The 18,663-nt window shown below is 39.9% G+C and overlaps 2 protein-coding genes across 3 annotated transcripts in view; one reads left to right on the forward strand and one right to left on the reverse strand.

Annotated features, from left to right (window-relative positions):
* lhpp (phospholysine phosphohistidine inorganic pyrophosphate phosphatase) overlaps positions 1 to 18,663 on the forward strand; it is a 38,729-nt gene that overhangs the window by 9,759 nt on the left and 10,307 nt on the right. For both annotated transcript variants that reach the window (XM_080872377.1, XM_080872376.1), the window contains one exon: positions 9,197 to 9,288. In XM_080872377.1, the coding sequence (XP_080728503.1) occupies positions 9,197 to 9,288 (92 nt within the window). The remainder of the gene's footprint in view (positions 1 to 9,196; positions 9,289 to 18,663) is intronic.
* Positions 1,876 to 6,145, reverse strand: LOC308391102 (uncharacterized protein; the record flags this gene model as incomplete). The annotated part of the gene is made up of 6 exons (XM_080873569.1): positions 6,061 to 6,145; positions 5,873 to 5,954; positions 5,719 to 5,781; positions 5,544 to 5,606; positions 5,261 to 5,427; positions 1,876 to 2,456 (listed from the first exon to the last, which is right to left on the reverse strand). The coding sequence occupies exons 1-6, from the start codon at positions 6,074 to 6,076 to the stop codon at positions 1,876 to 1,878; spliced, it is 972 nt and encodes a 323-aa protein (XP_080729695.1). The 5' UTR covers positions 6,077 to 6,145.

Raw genomic sequence — 18,663 nt, forward strand, 5'->3', positions numbered from 1 at the left:
ACCCTTCTGCCTACAGAAAAGAACAATTTGTTAATTATAGACGATGTAATGAACGACGCAGCTGACAATTTAGAAGTACAAAATGTGTTTACAAAGTATGTGCATCATAGAGGAATTTGAGTTGTATATATCTAGTTCAGAATTTGTTTATTCAAGGAAAATCCAGTAGAACCATTTCCTTGAACACTAATTACCTAATATTGTTTAAAAATCCGAGAGATAAATATCAGGTTATTCTTTTAGGTAGGCAAATGTTTCCGGGTAATACTAAATATTTTATAGAAGCGTTTAATGATGCCACATCCACAACATACGGGTATCTTTTAATAGACTATAAAGCTAAGACCCCGGACTATTTAAGACTCAGAACAAATTTACTATCAGACTGTCCGGTTGTTTACATTCCAAAACAAAAATCAGCAAAGAGGTGAAAGGATGTCATCACGCATGCGGAGGAATCTGTCTCTGTTGGAGATGATATACAGGGCTCCTCCTACTCTACGCAGAGTTATTATTAGTAATTCAAATTTAGATTTTATCAATGCATTGTGTGAGATAGCCTTTAATATATTGCATGGTAACATTCCACTGACCAATCAGCAGTACAAACAGCTAAAAAAGAAAAAAACAATAATCAGACTGATTGCAGACAAAAAAATAAAAACTTTGAAAAAGAGAAAGACAATCAACCAATCTGGTCACAAAGACACAATCACAGACAATGGATACTTGGACACCCCACATTAAACCAGCCATGCTCCGCATGATTGGAAACTACTGGGCTGGGTTACATCTGGTTTAATGTGGGGTGTCCAAGTATCCATTGTCTGTGATTGTGTCTTTGTGACCAGATTGGTTGATTGTCTTTCTCTTTTTCAAAGTTTTTATTTTTTTGTCTGCAATCAGTCTGATTATTGTTTTTTTCTTTTTTAGCTGTTTGTACTGCTGATTGGTCAGTGGAATGTTACCATGCAATATATTAAAGGCTATCTCACACAATGCATTGATAAAATCTAAATTTGAATTACTAATAATAACTCTGCGTAGAGTAGGAGGAGCCCTGTATATCATCTCCAACAGAGACAGATTCCTCCGCATGCGTGATGACATCCTTTCACCTCTTTGCTGATTTTTGTTTTGGAATGTAAACAACCGGACAGTCTGATAGTAAATTTGTTCTGAGTCTTAAATAGTCCGGGGTCTTAGCTTTATAGTCTATTAAAAGATACCCGTATGTTGTGGATGTGGCATCATTAAACGCTTCTATAAAATATTTAGTATTACCCGGAAACATTTGCCTACCTAAAAGCATAACCTGATATTTATCTCTCGGATTTTTAAACAATATTAGGTAATTAGTGTTCAAGGAAATGGTTCTACTGGATTTTCCTTGAATAAACAAATTCTGAACTAGATATATACAACTCAAATTCCTCTATGATGCACATACTTTGTAAACACATTTTGTACTTCTAAATTGTCAGCTGCGTCGTTCATTACATCGTCTATAATTAACAAATTGTTCTTTTCTGTAGGCAGAAGGGTGTCATCAGCAAGAGATTCGGGTATACCGTTAACAAAGTTTACGTTTCTTATCTTAAGAAGCTGGTCATATAGTGGCTGCCATCCTTATCCCATAGTGATTCGGGTAATTTGTCAGGGCCTTGGAAGGGTGGCCATATCAGGATACATGTTTTAAAAAATGCACTAAATGTAGGATACATGTTTGAAAAATTATACATGCTTTTAAAAATGTGGTAAATGCAGGTTACATGTTTTAAGAAAGAAAAAATCTGGATGCATGTTTGAAAAAATAAGCAGGGTAGCTGTTTGAAAGATACGGTACAATAAGTTTTTTGTTTTTTTTGGAAAGAATCAGTCTTTCAGAGAAAACATTAGCAGCCTCCTTTGTAACACTCTGACCAACCGTAGCTGCCCGATTTTCACCACGTCCAACCCCACCAGATTGTGGTATGCCTCGGCGATGGCGTCAAAGACTTTCCTTACCGATTTCAGTTCGTGCAAGAGAGTTTCCGCCACCATGCGGACTTTGACGTCGTCCATTTTGATGTTGCGGGCAATCAGCAGATGTTGAATGGAAGGAATGAAGCGAGGGGTGAGGAGTCTTTTTCTGATGCTGTAATAATTTTCAGCGTAAAAGTCATCCACCAACACTTGCAGACACTCATGCTGTCTCTGGCTGGGGTGGTCAAACTTGCAGCCGTTGCATTTGTCAGTGAGGTACTTGTTGATTACTAGGTTGACTAGGTGATACACAGCTGTTTTCACGGTATCGATAAATAAAGAAGATGCCCGACCGTCAAGCTCGACGGCTTGCTGCTGCTGCTTCTCCAAGGGGCTATAGTAACCGGGCGTGTCAGGTACTAATGAGCCCTCGTCCGAGGAACTGTCCTCCTCCTCAGTGTGACGCAGGGGTGCAGAGTCCATCCTTCTCGCTGTTTTGAGATTTAAAAAAAAAAAAAAAAGGTTTTGGAGGAATGAGACGGCGGTCTTGTTTTAAAATAACAGAAGGTGGGGCGTGATCCTGAAGTGGGATGATCTTAAAGGGCGGGTAGGATATGTAGCGTTTGAAATGCAAAACGTCTCCTTATCAGCTGGAAATATTAAAGCCAGAACTTGCAACATGATACTTTTTACTTCATGTACGGGGTTTCAAAAATAAATTTTATTTCAAGTAAACAAACTAATACATTTGATTCAGGTAAAACAGATCATCACATTTATTCTTGTAAAGGGTTTTCTAAAAAGTTTTATTTCATGTAAAGCGTTTCCAAGGCTGTTAGCCGCGTTGCCCTGTATTGAACTTATTTACAGTTTGTCAGTAAAGGGTGACATGCACTTCTGGCCCCTGTGTTGAATGAGCCCATGTTGGGTTTGTGAATTTGACACCTTAAGGTTTTGAAGTTGGGGATACATGCTCCTGGTGAGCACAAGATGTCTGATATCAGCTTGACATCTCAGTTATAAATGGAATTCAAAATGTTTTTGGAAGTATGACTAACGTATAATCTGACTTCTAAGGTACGCACGCCAAGGCCTAGAAGACAAGGGGACAGTTTACTTTGTGCTATAAAAACACAAACCTTAATCTTTGATCTTCCAATTTTATCTTTCTGTTCTGGTTTTAGAGTCTCTGTTTATTGAGTCGTACTTTGGGAATCACCCTGTTGTGAGACAAGGGTACGCTGGGAGAGAATATGGCATTATACAAGCAGAGTGTTTTGGCTGTTTCTGTAGATCTAAGAAATACACCTGTTATTGGTTATGAAAAAGAGTTAGCTGTGGTGCAGGTTTAATTTATAATTGTTGCATGAACTGTTAAAGAATTAAAGACAGCTTTACACCGATAGTGCAGGCATTTTTTTTTTTTTTTACTTAAGTAAAAGTATAGCTGGTGTCAGAAATACTCAAGTAAAAGTTTGATAATGTATGGGCTCGGAAATGTGCTCAAAGTAAGAAAGTCAAAGTAGTAACCTAGCTGAATATTGCCCTGTAATAAAATAATGTTAGTAGGTGAGAGTACAAACTTAGTCTGGTGGTGAACAGGCACAAGAGGGTCAGAGGCACATTTGGCAGCCAGAGCCAGGGTTAGAGTTCAGAGACCCTGAGCCTGGTGGTTGGGCTAGCAACATGGTCTGGTGAAAGAGTCTAACATCCATGCATTACATGGTGTTGCGGCTGATAAAAAACAAAACAAACAAACAAACAAAAAGCCTATAAACTGACCCCTTGTTTAGAGGTGATTGTCAGTTTGCTGGGGTTTTTTAGAGACGCTGAGAGTGAGAGAGATCATGTTCTACATTACTTTAAAAGTGATTTTCAGAGCTGTTGATGTATGAAACACTGTCCATAGAAACATGGATCAACTCTGTTTATGGCATTGAGTGTTAAATTGTGACAGTTTCAATAAAGTCTGCAAAATTCTTGCATTTATACTGGGGAGCTAGGAAAAGTTAGACCTTGGTTGTACTATTAAAAATCAGTTTCATAAAAAACCAATTAAACCGATATGAAGAAGAATGTGTTTGTAAAACTAGCGGTAAAGTATGGGAACTATAAGACAGACTGTTTCTGCTATCAAAACAGTTTGTGTTGTTAATCCTGAATGATTCTTGGTCACAACATTTTACTCCACACACATTTGGAAAATCGCATAGTTTGACAATAAATATCCCAGTAAAGACACTTCATTTCTTAAGAAATATGCAGAGGGAGTGATCTTTATCAAAAGTAGAAGTTATATCTTTAGCTAAACCGTTGTACACAAGAGCTTTAAAAATCTATAGTGTGTGAGGTTGTGTAAGTAAGGGTTGGCTTGCCCTTCTCGCCCACATGTGACAAACCATCTGTTGGATCATGGATTTGATGCCTCAGCATTGTGAAAGTGGGGAAACATACTCCTGGTTGAGCATACGATTTCTGCTTACAACTTAGAATCTCAGTTCTAAATGAAATTAAAAATGTTTTTGTAAGTATGGCTAATGTATACTTTGACTTCTAAGGCATTCACACACACACACGCACGCACGCACACAAACAACATAAATACAGAGAAGAAGAGGGTGTAGTTTATTACGCATCATAAAAGATATCACTAATCTTTCAACTGTATCTTTCTGTTCTGAGTTTAGAGTCCTTGTTTGTTTACTGAGTCGTACTTTGGGAGTCATACTGTTGTGATACTGGGAGAAAGGGGTAAGGTGTGAGAGGCAAAACCATCACACACAAAACTTCAAAAATCTAAAGAGTGTGTGGGACTGCTAGCTGTGTCGTTCAGCAATAAACTTATCTACAGTGTGTTAGTAAAGAGTGACTTGTACTTCTGTCCCATTAAACAATGGTTTAAGAAATTTCACTGCAAACTATAAAAGGAATCTGGGTTTAAATAGAACATAGCAGATGTTGTCTAATGTACTACACACTTTGTTTATGAATTTGGTAAACTGTTGCCTTTGTACCTGTGCTTCTTGGTGGTATTGATTGAGTCTAGCTTCAATCAAACATAATTTATCAGCTATTGAAGCTATATGACTCTGTTCAGCAGGCTGAGCGTCTGGAAGCTTCATGTAAGCATCATACGCCGGTGATATTTGAGAGTCTGTTATGCCGCCTTCTTCGAAATCTATGTGTGAATCAATGCTATTTCTGTCACATTCTGGGGTGGTGGGTATATGAACTAGATCAAAATCTGATATACTGTACTCAAAAACATCAGAGAAATCGCGAGGTAGCCACTCACTCGGGGGTGTTGCAGGTTCGCTGATGAAGATCTGTTCTGACTCTCCACTGTTGCACAAAGCTCCAGGTTTTTGTTGTTCTGGGAGGTCGATACTGCTTAAACATTCCAAAAACGTCTGGAATCGTACGGTGTCCTGATCATTATGAGGAGGGGTGCTGTTCTGCAGTCTGTGAAGATAGATAGACATGTGTTAAAACATTTTATACATGTACCCATTTCAAACTGAATAAGCGTGTCTCCCTCTCTATCTCTTTTTATCTAATTTATATATGCCTATGCTTACCTTGTAGTGTGCGTTATTCGGGATGGTCCTGCTTCTCCACACACCCGGTTCTCTGGCGTGGCTCTGTAGGTGTAAAACGGTCAGTTTAGAACATTTGTAATTGTTTAAACCTCTTTTTAATTTTTTTTTCTTTTGAAAAAATAATACACAACTATACATCCCGTTGTATACACACCTGATGTAAGGTTGGGCTCTGTGGTCGCGGTGTCTGAATGTTTTCCTGCTCAGTTTGTTAACCCTGGAACAAACAAAAACGTTATTACATAATTTAAAACAATCGCTAGTTTAAAACATACATACGTTTTAAAATCCAGTAATGCTGTACACACCTTGTGCCTGTTAGAGGACTAGTTCCAGCTGTAAAAGCGCCCGTTTCTAAAGAAAAGGGCCCTGGGCCGTTCTCCCGAACTCCTAAAAATTAAGCTTTTGTTTTAGGGAAAAAAAATAGTTTGAATATCCTATAATATGTTAACATAACACTTTTTAAAAATCCAATAATAGGTTTTGTTTTACTTACCGTTTACGATGGCCATGTTATAAAGAACGATGTTAGTGTTGATGATCGCAAAGAAAATGGTGTGCTCTGCAGCGAATCTTGAGGCGTAAATGGCTCAGGGTTTCGGGCTCTGAGCGTGTTTTTTTTTTTTTTTTATATAGGGTGGGTGTTTCCAAAAAGAAAAGGTATGTCTCCAATCAATTTAAATGAGACCCTTCAGGGCTTTTGTCTTCTCAAGGAATTACAAAGGAGCCGATACTTCAGACAATAGGCGGGGTCGCCACCCGACTGGTACACCTGCCCCATTTACCTTGTCGAGGAATTACAAAAAGAGCCAATACCGGCCACTTTAAACAATAGGCTGGGCCCTTGTTCGCATGGTACTCTCAACTAGTGATACCCACGGTGGGCTTTTACAATCCTGAACAAATTCAAACAATTAGCCAGCTGTTGAAAAGTTGGAGCGGGTCTGGGCGACTGGTTTTAGAAGTATCACTGTAGCGTTTATTTTCTAAAGGGCTGAATGTTATTTGTGACTATCTGTTGTGTTAAAAACTACTCTGAAACCATGAAACCCCTTACAGAAGAAATGGCCCGTTTGATCCGTTTTTAAATAAATAAAATGCTTGCATCGGTGCAAGGTGTGACACCGGAATCACAAAATGAGTGTATTTAAAAGAAGATTAGTTTGAAAAGAGCGATACTGGCTGCTTATAGCATTTATTTTCTAAAGGACTGAATGCTATTTGTGACATTTACTGTGTTAAAAACTAGCTGGCTGGCTTTGTCAACAAAATGAGTGTATTTAAAGACGATTAGTTTGAAAAGAGCGATACTGGTTGCTTATAGCATTTATTTTCTAAAGGACTGAATGCTATTTGTAACATTTACTGTGTTAAAAACTAGCTGGCTGGCTTTGTCTCACTCTTAGTTCAACATTCCGAAATCCCGATTTTTAAATAAAATGATCGCATCAACCCTGGAAAGAAACCCCAGTAGATGTGTAAAAACTAGTTAAATTAAAACTAGGGGTTTGATTAAATGAAACGCTTGTGAACATGCTGACGTCACCCATTCAGAAGAAATTCCCATTTGTGCCATTTATAAAATAAAATGCATGCCTCACTGCAAGCTGAGACATTGTCAGATTTAGAAAATTAGTGTGATTAAAACACTATTACCAACACTTTTGACTAGAGCACACCCTCTTTGTTAAGGCGCACTGTGAACCAAAACAGCTTCCACTCCGCCAAGAATGAAACAAGAAACAAAGAATTGCTTTTAAGAACACATGCATAACTGAATGTTGCGATACACCTAAGTGATAAAAATAGTTTAATTAAAAACCCTATGGTTTGATTAAATTAAAACCCCGTTAAAAACACAAACTCATATAACCCCTCTGATCCCCTGTGGTATTTCCACACCTGAACGCGCATGCGCACACACACGAAACTGGTCAAATCGGTTTGGTTGGCCGCCATCTTGGACTAGTGCCATCGTATTACTGAACGCGCATGCGCACACGCACGAAACCGGTCAAACCGGTTGTCAAACCGGTTTGGTTGGCCGCCATCTTGGACAGGTGCCATCGTATTACTACTGTTGCTGAACTATCCAGTGTTTTCATTCATTTTAAGAATGTACCAGAGTGTTGATTTAGCCACTCTTAAAGATTTCCTATCTCTCTGATGGGTCTTTTTTTGTCTTTTCAGCCAAAATATGGGCGTCAATGCTTTCAGCAACATGTTATCAATATTTAAAATGACAACTAAAAGCTGCACAATATGATTTCAACACATCGAATCAACTATATCACTATATCTGCTTTTGTTTCTTATAAGTCTGATATCATATGTTTCATTATTGAAAGTATTTGTAAGAGTAAGCATTGTGTTATGTTGTATGAGAAGAATGCAAAAGAAGACACTTTAACAAGTAATTCATATTATGACACAAGTTTTGTAATACTTGTGGAATTATAATATATAACAGATAAACATGGTCTTTTGATTTGATTGTATAATTCCTACAGGCTTTTTTTTTTTTTTTTTTTTTTTTGGTTACCTTTTCATGTAGAGGAACACATCCACCAACACAGACACAAGAATGTTAACGAAAGTTTCAATAATCTCAGTACAAGTTTCACTCTAGTAATTTTCCTTCTTTCTCAGATACATGGATGTATTCACAGCTAACTTTGCCATCCTCTCCAGAGCACTCATTTACTCACCCAGGCTCTTTTCCTTGTTTGTCGAGTCACTCACTTAAAAAGCTCCCTTACAGACCCACTGTTATTCTCTTCTTTGTTTCTTTAAGAAATGCCTTCTTAGAATCATTGAACAACGGCCTGTTTGGCCCAGTCAATTGATACTGAACTCCTCCTGTGTTCAAGGAACTCTCTGTACCAGCTCTGTCTCCGCTTTCATCAGCTTCCCCTCCTTTCTTTGTGCCTCTGCTTCATTAATAAAGTAAAGTAGTTCCATGGTTTGACCTCACTGAGCATGCAAAGCAGGTCTAGGGTGTGGATGTTTTTAAAACACATCTGCACTAGGTTCTCTTAGGAGTCTGTAGCCACCTCTTTTTGCCCTTGACACACTTGCATTGAAGGGGGAAAAAAGCTGCTCCTGTTTAATCTCGCGAGTAGTTTAAGTAGTCGTATTTTATCTAAAATTAGTGACGCTGGTTGAATTCTTAATCCCCGTTTTTGTTTTAATTCTCCCAGTGCACTATATTTGTTCTAATATGTCTCCTTTTTGTTTTTCTTGTGTTGTAGAGAGCCCATCATGGGTTGCTCCTTTGTTTTTGTCCTCATCCCCCTTTGTGGCTTCTTTAGTGGGCAGTGGTGCAAAAGGTTGGTCAGTTGAGATGACGACTAAGCAGGTTTTGAAAGGAAACATGAGTAGAATGGAGGCCTGGATGAAACTGATCTCCCCAAGCGCTAATGAAGCTTAGTAAGGAAGCAAGGACATCAGAGAATAACTTCTGGCAGCTCGGTGCAGTAATGATCTGTAGTGTATCCAAATGTTCAAAAACATACTGTAGTGGTATTAACAAGTGATACAGTTGGTTAACCACAAAGGGTCAAGTATTGTGTCATCAGTTGCACGGATTATGGAACTGCTGTTTTCTCTTTCTTCTCCCTTCTCACGTTCAGGTGCTGATGATTGGAGACGATCTTTTAAATGATGTAGGTGGGGCCCAACATTGTGGAATGAAAGGTGTACAGGTGCGGACTGGCAAGTACAGGTCAGTGTTATCCTAAATCTACAAATATGCTATGTGAACTGTGATTTGTCTATGTTGGGTAACCGTTTTATCTAACGGTTACAGTCAGTATGTTCTGTCCTGAATAATCCATATTCTTACTGTCTGTTTTACTTATCTGTTTAATTATATGGTTATTAAAGATAAAAATAATAGAAGTAAATATTGTCATCGGCCATGTTGCTGCTACTCTTCTTTTCATTTCATTTTATTTCATTTAATTTTTTGTTTCACAGATGGTACGTAAGCTGGTTATTAACAAATATCTACTCATTTAATCACATGGCAGCAAATCAGTGTATTTTAGGCATGAAGATATGATCAAGACGGCCTACTAAGGTTGAATTTGAGCATCAGAATGGGGAAGACAGGCAATTTAAGTCACTTTGATCGTGCTGTGGATGTTGTTGTGAGACAGGCTGGTCAGAAACTGCTGATCCAATGGGATTTTCCCGCGCAACCAAGTGTGCAGTTTACAGGCCCTAAAAAGAGTAAATATCCAGTGAGCAGCAGGGTAAAAAGTACCTTGTTGAAACCAGAGGTCAGTGGAGAGACTGCTGGAGCCGATAGGAAGACCGTAACCATTAATCCAATAACCACCAATTACAACGAAGGTATACAGAGGAGCATCTCTGAACGCACAACACGTCAAACCTTGATTGACCACACTGGCTGCCTCTCTTGTAAGCTAAGAAAATGAACCTAAGGCCACAATTCACACACAAAAATCTCTGAGCAATGTTTCCAGCACCTTGTTGTATCTATGCCACAACGAATCAAGGCAGTTCTCAAAGCAACATGGGGTTCAACTAGTACTAGCAAAGTGTACCTATTAGGGTTTCTGTGAGTGCATTTGAAAAAAATGTCCTTGCAAGAAGCTGCTTAGTTTGTCCACAAGGGGGCAGCATTACACCAGATTTGGGGCGCAATGTTTCCTTTGTAATGAACAGGCTTCCTGTGAGTCAGCCACCATATTCTTAAATCCTTAGATTTGTTTATTTGATTGAGAATCTGCCAGAAAAAGCTTTATTCTCTCCACATGTAGATGCTCGTTGCCCGCAAGGTCGTAGTCACCAAAGGGTTTATAGTCCCAAATCTGGGGAGTACTGGGACGCCTTCCTTATGGTGTAATTACGGAAATTTATGGTTGATTATTTTAGAACCATGTGGTACTTACAGTTTAAGAAAAGAGAAGAGTTTCTGGGTGTAAGAGAGGATGCTGGTATAGAACTACATTATGCCATATGTACTGTTTACTATAATTTTAGTATGTCTGCAGTTCTGGTAAGTAATATAAATGCTTTACCCTTTATATGCATATTTAAGGATATGTGAGAAAAGTGATGACGTTTTTTTTTTTTTATTTCTACCTTACTCTTGCAGCTTATGCAGGTTTTCCCCAAAGTAAAATAATTGCTACAAACAAAATTGTGGGCTTTTAATGTTTACCTTTGTCTTAACGTGAGTAACCCTTATGTAAAGATGGATAGCTAGCAACTGTAGCTGTCAGATGCATGCAACAGAATATGAATATGGAAATATTTAAATTGCCTGCAAACCACGCATCAATCTGACGAGTGCTCTTCTTTATTACCTGCCCTGCCAACGTAGACTGGCATGCAGGTTGCAGTCATGTGACCAGAGAACGCTGAGTAATCTGCTTGAGCATCACTCAGCATTAATCCTTAGCTAAGAGCATGGTCACTCATTATAAAAGCTGCCCTCTGTCTGGGCAGTCATTCGTTCAGAGAGAGAAAGACAGACCTGCACATCTCTGCATGTTTAGCTTAGAAGCCAAGTGGGCTGAACTTTTTCTACTGTAGAGTCTCAGTGGAGTAAGCACATGAATTCATCTGGTTTGTGTGACTTCATAGTCTACTCCCAGCAGCTCTGTTGAGCTCCAGTGTGCTGACACTCTGAACAGTGTCAATTCTACTAAACAGGGTAAAAGGGATTAAATTATATCACTGCCTAACTATGTTTTGTGGAGAAAGCATCTGGTTATAGATTAGCAGAGGAACATGTGTGAAACTAGTGTTGGGTTCCATGACATGCTGTTTATCAGCTGTGGATTTATTGCTATTAGTATTATCAAAGGGGTTTATCTGGGGAGAGCTGAGCAGAGCAATATAATGACTCAAAGGAAACCAAAACTGTTAGATGATTTCTTAATCATTCATAATGTGTTTCGAATGTATTGCTGCAATAGCAGCTCTGAACAGCACATCATGTGGGTGTGAAACAGTAATAACAGAAGAGCCTCACAGTATTTGTGTATTCTTTTGCCCACAACTAGGAACAGAGTATAAAGGCTGTTCATTTATGACACCTAAAGCGAACTGTCTTTGTTTATTAAACATGGGAAACTTAATAATAACCCAGAACTCGGAGTGCCCAGACTTGCTGACTTTACACGTTCTCTGAGAGGAAGAGGAGTAACTTTGACATTAACAGTGTTTCAGTGGGAATTTGAGTAGTGGGGGGAGACTTGAGATTTAACATTGTTTAGCTAAACGGGCCCGGTGAACCCAGGCTCGCTTTGAGCGGCTATAAACCCTCAGTCATAACTGTGAAAACACAGCTGTTTCCAAGTCAACCAGATGCTGCGCAGGCCTCCAGTTCCCATCACACTCGGAGAAATTACGGATTCAAATACCGCAGACTCGGTGACAAGACAGGAAGGGAAAAAGATACAAATCAAATCGTATCAGCTTGTGTGAAAATGCTTTTCACTTGACATACTCATAGCTCTGGACAACTTTAAGCTTTTTTTTCTTTTCTTTTTTTTTTTTGAGTGTCTACTTTTAAAAAATCCTCTCTAAAGTTTTACATCCTTTGAAGTTGGTTCACAAGCCGGTTTTGTTTTGTTTTTGTTGGCTGCTTCAGGGATGAAGAGCCAAAATTGTGCCTCGCTCATTCTGAAGCTATATGTGTGTCTTTGACCTTTAATGTGTTAAAAGCTAAAGTCTGTAGTTTTTTAAAGTATCAAATAGAACTTAATGGATACATGTTATAGTAAACCTATACGATAAGAGGGTTTTATGTGCACTTAAGTGCTCACTTTAGTGTTAAATAAGATGTATTTTCTTATATATGTGGCTCATTTTGATTAAATTCAAAAGTGGAGCTAGCAACGTGACTTTGCTGGACTAGTTGGTGAGCTATAGGCACAACATAAGGGCATTTGTAATTGGCAGTTCTGCTAGCAGTCAAATTTCCCTTGTTCTTGTATATAACGAGTGAAAGTTAATGCACCTCAAGGGAGCCAGAGCACCCTTTGCTCTTTAATGTAGACCAGGTTTGCAAAGAGGGGCCTACCACTGAAAAGTGGGTGGAAATTACACTGAGAGTATAGAGATCGGACTGCTGATGTTAATCAGCTGCATGGGAACAATCCACAGACACTGAGCTCTGCTCCAAACCCCACTCAGGCTTTCACTTCTCAAGTTACATGCTTAATGGCAGTCAGAACATTATAGCTGTATATGAAATTTCAGTGGTTACTGAATACCATCCATATTACACTTTATCCATAACTGCTGTTTATGCTATTGAAAATCAGTAATCAGTAGTTGGTTAGGTTTCAGGTGTAATTTTAAAAACACAAATTAAATTATTGTTCTGATGAAGCTCTGCTGTGTGTAGGAAAAAGCTCTTGGACTGATGTTGGCCTGAAATGCAGATTGTAACAATAATTGATTGGACAATTATGCATAATTGTACTTAAAAAAAAAACACATTTTCCCAGCGAAATGGGCCAATTATATGCAACATTTGGTATTAAAGCTAATGGATTTCATAGTCACATGGATTCAAGCTGTAAACCTGATATTGACTAATTATCACCTTTTTAACTTGTTAGGAAACACTTGCCAGCTAACATGAAGCAGCTTTAGCATTCATTTGGAGTAATGTTTATGGCCAGCTGATAATCGCAAGTCTATGCAAAAGCAACACTTCTTCAGAGAGCTGGTGTCTGGGTCCTTGGCTGCTAAGTGTTACGCTCATCACCAACTAGGCACTCAATTTGTTTGTCTGCCATTTGGTATTGGGAGGAAACATTTATCTGCCGCGGGAGTAAACAGGATTGACACAAGCAGCGAAGCTGAACTGAAACGGGGAATTTTCTTTACGCCTAGAAACCAAAACAGCGACCTGAAGTAAAGTGTCACAACTGCAGTGTTCCCTGCAGGTTTGTCCCAACCATTTTGCTTCTTTAATAATGGTTTGAATGACTATAAAGTGGCCATATCAAGCCTTTATTATCTGTATGCACTGTTACAATAGTGTTAAATTAAAGGTCTGCGTATGTAACTGAGAACAGCATAGGCTAATATCCTTGTTTATGAGGGACAGCCAATCAAAAGAAAAATAGCTTTAAGGAAGGTGAAAGGGTTTTATGGCGACAGGTGACGACCTAAGAGCTGCATAAAAAATAATAAGGATTACCTTTAATTATGAAACATGATGGAAGTGAGCATAAAGGGCCACTTTATTATAAAAGCAATATTAGCGAATGAGTGGTGGGTCAATGTGGGGGTTTTTTGGGGGTTTTTTTGGTAATTATTTTGTGGAAGTACAAAAAAAACAAATAAGCTGTGAGCTTGGCGTTTATAATTAAAAAATGTTACTGAGCAGTAAGGTTATGAGTATGATGCCCTTGTTTTCCTCTTTCAAGCGTATGTTACCTTTTTCAATAGTGATCTACAGCAGCCTGTTCCTGTGACCGATCGTGTGTTCTTTGTTTCTGTTCTCTTATCTTCAAGGAACTGCATCAGCGCAGAACTGGGAAGCTTTGAAGCTTCATAAAAGCAGGTTCACATCATGCTGTTTCTGCATGCAGCAGTGGTAAACCAGTTTAATTGCTACTGCCGTTTCCCCATGTGCTGCGTGTGCATACACCCTCAGCGCTGGCGTGTGTGCTTGTGCCGGGGAGAAAGCTATGCAGCAAAGAGTGGGATACTGGCACAGCTTTGATAGGTGTTTTGAATGGGCGCCAGAGGAAGCCCATAGTGGATTCTAGTTGGAATCTGGCAAAGAGCACACAGCAAACATTTTCACACAGCAGCAACCATCGTCAGAGTGGTTTACACTGTGAAACTCTCTCTGCGGCTAACGCTTGGCTGCTAATGGGAATGTGTGGAAACAAGCAGGCTGAGCCAGATTGAAGCTCTCAAGATGGAACTAGTCCCTGATGATACAAACTATGAAATAGTTTGCTGAAACCGCACCCTGGTTCATGCCCTTTCTGTCTGTGGCCGTCAACGAGGGACACAACAGGAAAGAAGCATAGCGGGGTTGGGGGGTGGGTTGGGTTAGTGGCCATGTGCTTACCATACATGGATTACTGTCCCTACAGTAATTTTATGGCTTGCACCAAGCCAATGCTCTACTGTATTTACTAAAACAAACATGCTGACATATCTCCAAAAGTTGATTCTGTTCATCTGGACGTAGCGTTTTGTGGGAGAAATGTTTTGTCACTCATCCAAGTGACTTCTTCAGTCTCAGCTGACTGCAGGTTTCCCCAGCTTATAAACAGTACATTTGCATAACGACTGAAACCAGCCCACTGAAGGGACAATGGGCTGGGAGGTCAGTTCCTTAATCATAATTATGCAAATTCTCATGACCATTGATCAACAACCACTGACCAAAACCCACTGATCAATGGCCACTAATCAATGGCCATGAGTACCATTCACAGAGAGTTGGGGAATGGCTGCAATCACAGCATTGTAAGATGGCAAAAGATGACCCCTCGGCCCCCTCCTCGATTCACAGATGGTCTTTCCCTTTTCACGTAAATGGCCTCCTTGACTCCGCCCCCAAACCAGCGTTCCTCCCTGTCCAGGATGTGTACATCCTCATCATTGAAAGAGTGTCCACTGGCCTGTAGGTGTAAATAGACTGCAGAGTTCTGGCCTGATGAGGTAGCTCTTCTGTGTTGTGCCATCCGCTTCGCCAGAGGTTGTTTGGTTTCCCCGATGTATAAATCCTGGCAATCCTCACAGCGTACACTATGTTACTCTGTTTGTGTCGGAGGACCCGATCCTTGGAGTGGACCAATTTTTGGTGCAGCGTGTTTTGGGGTTTAAAAGCCACAGAGACCTGGTGTTTTGAAAAAATGCATCTCAACTGCTCCGATACTCCTGACACATATGGGATCACTATAGGTTTTCGCTTGGGCAGCGGTTGTCCTTCTCTCCTGGATCGGCTGGAGCTTTCTTTAGGTGCCTTTCCCACTTTGACAAAAGTCCAGCTGGGATAACCACATTTACTCAGGGCCTTCTTGATGTGCTGTTCTTCTGTCTCCCTGGCCGCTGTGTCAGTGGGGATGGTGTTCGCGCTGTGTTGTAGCGTCCTGATGACACCCAGTTTGTGTACACGTCAGCTTTTAGATATCCCCCATTACTGATGGCAATCTCACAGTCTAAGAAGGCTAACCTGCCACTTTTCATATCCTCCCTGGTGAATTTGATGTGTCGGTCCACCGAGTTAATGTGATCCGTGAAATGTAGTACATCCCGAGATTTGATTTTCACCCAGGTGTCATCCACATATCCGGCTTGGTGGTGTTCCAGGGTAGGAAAGCAAAGCCCTCTTTTCCACTTCTTCCGTGTACAAATTGGCCACAATGGGTGAAACTGGGGAGCCCATGGCACACCCATGTTTCTGCCTGTAGAACTGATCCTTGTATGTGAAGTAGGTGGAATGAAGACACAGTTCCAAAAGCAAACACACTTGGTCGATGCTGAGAGTGGTCCTGTTGCTGAGGTTGGTGTCATCCTGTAATCTCTTACGGACTACCTCCAACGCTTCCGTGACTGGGATGCAAGTGAAGAGAGATGTAACGTCGTACGAGACCATGGTTTCATCTGCCTCCATAATGACAGCTCTCACCTTCTCAACAAAATCTAGGGTGTTCTGGATGTGGTGTTCAGAGCTGCCCACCAGCGGGTTGAGGATCGAAGCCAGAAACTTGGAGGTGTTATAGGTGACAGAGTTGATCATGCAGACAATCGGTCTTAAAGGTGCACCGTTTATGTATTTTCGGTAAACCATACAGACTTGGTGTAGACTCCCCTGGGTACAGCCTGTGGTATGAGGTCCGGTCAATAGCCTTGTCTTGTTCTAACTGCTTCAGACAGTCTATCACCCTCTTCCTGTAGCCACTTCCTGGGTCTCGTTTCAGGGGCTCATAAGTATTTTCATCACTGAGTAGTGACAAAATCTTCTCATGATAGAAAGTACTATCATGAGAAGACTGACCTCCCAGCCCATTGTCCCTTCAGTGGGCTGGTTTCAGTCATTATGCAAATGTACTTTTTATAAGATTTGGGGAAACCTGCAGTCAGCTGAGACTGAAGAAGTCACTTGGATGAGTGACGAAACGTTTCTCTCACAAAACGCTACGTCCAGATGAACAGAATCAACTTTTGGAGATTTACTTTCCTGGATGATTGAGAATGCATCAAGATGCTGACTTATGCATGTTTGCAAAAGAACATGCTAAAGAAAGAACGGTTCATTAGTTCAATGCTGCATTCATGGCCCTTGTTGGCACAGTGTAAAGAACAGGAAAACCCCATGTTGTTCCAGCGTTTGAGATTCCACCGATCATTCCAGAAATATCTCCACTCCTGCCTTTGTGGGCACACAAAGTACAATCATGTCCATAAATATTTAGACAGAAGCACAGCTTTTCTACAGTTTTTGCAAGCGTAGTAGAAAGAGTCAAAGACAATGAATTAAAATGGTTCACAAAACATTTAGAATTACATTTTTCCTCGTTTTTTGTGGCTTTTTAATAAAAAAAATAATAGAGACAACAGAGTAGCCTCTTTTAGTTAGCTGTTGCTTTGCATCTATATAGAAGAAGGGTGTGGCGGGTGTTGCCTTTTGAACATATAGAGTATACGAGGGTGTAAAAGCGTACTCCTGTCTATCAGCAAGCGCGACGAAAGCTGTATGTTCCCCCGCCCACAACACATTCGCCACCAACATGTTTGAAAGGCATCTAAAGGTGAAAAAGGGTGCCATGAACTTTACTCTTGATGAGAACACTCTTGACTCTCTGTGCAGTCTTGGTCTCCCAGGTCATGTGTCATTTACTAGGTTTACCTTTGATATCGCTCTGCTGATTTTTAAAATGTATTTATTTTTGGCTTTATGAGCCTCAATAATAGCCTTTTCATGTGTTCAGTCACCTAAGAACACTCTGTGGGAACTCTGAGCTGTGTGCTAGCTCCTTTCCGCATGAACTAGTGTTCACATACCTCACCTAGGAAACAATTTGAAAGAAAACCTGCTTGTGTTGTACCCACAGGCACTATGTATGGTATTATATGTCTTACAAGCAGTTCTTTCAATATTGTTGTAAAATGTACTCAAATTAAAGCAATAATTTTGCACTTGTATTTAGTCTTTATTTTAGTTTAGTCCAAAGGTGTTTTCGGTTATTCTTATGTAGCAACTTTCTCCAACTGGGATGTTCTGTAACTGTCAGATTCTTTGACTTTAAGGCTACTAGACGGATATTACAGTTGACGCATAGGTAAACTGAGATTCATGAGAACTGAGTGAAACATGATAGTGTAGTAATGAGATAACTAGAAGAAAAGCTAACAGTTTTTGAAAATGCTCTTTGACAGACAAGAATATGTCAAAAAAAAACGATAAATGCTTGGCATATGGCATATTTCACGAACATGGATGTTGTCAATGAAGCTTCTATGAGCTTGCAACATTGTGCAATGAGTAATATCCCTGAGGACACGCAGTTCTCATCCAATGCGTTAGTATGCAAATATTCCAAGCTATGATTTTAACTGCTAGTATGATCAGAACCAACAAGTCTGAGAGTAGAAAAAGAATTTGGCTTAATCCAAAAGTGATGGTACAATTAATCTGTGAGTAAGCACCAAAGGATTTTAACAGCTTAACAGACTACAATACACTGTACAGTTGTCCACCAGCAGACCAGTCCAGAGAAACCTTCCCAGCCCAGACTGAACTGGCTCTCTCTGAGTGGCACATAACCTGTGATTAGTGTGGATATCCTGAGCAGATTTCCACTGAAACCTGTAATGAAGTCTTGAAAATAAAGCCATTGTGAGTGCAGTGAATGAAAGGAAAGACAGCTCATTAAGAAAGCAAATGGCCAATCAGCCTCAGCAAACACAAGAGAAGGCTTTTCAAGTAGAAAAATGTTTGCTGTCAGCTTAATATAATAAAGTGGACAGAATTAGTATAATAACCCCAATATTACTAGCATATTTAGGGCAGGTTAATTGTATTCCCGCTTCCTAAGAGACCACATGCTGTAACTTGGCACTATTCCTCATAAATCATTTG

Source organism: Rhamphochromis sp. 'chilingali', assembly GCF_963969265.1.
Source record: "Rhamphochromis sp. 'chilingali' genome assembly, chromosome: 22".
Taxonomy (NCBI): Eukaryota; Metazoa; Chordata; class Actinopteri; order Cichliformes; family Cichlidae; genus Rhamphochromis; species Rhamphochromis sp. 'chilingali'.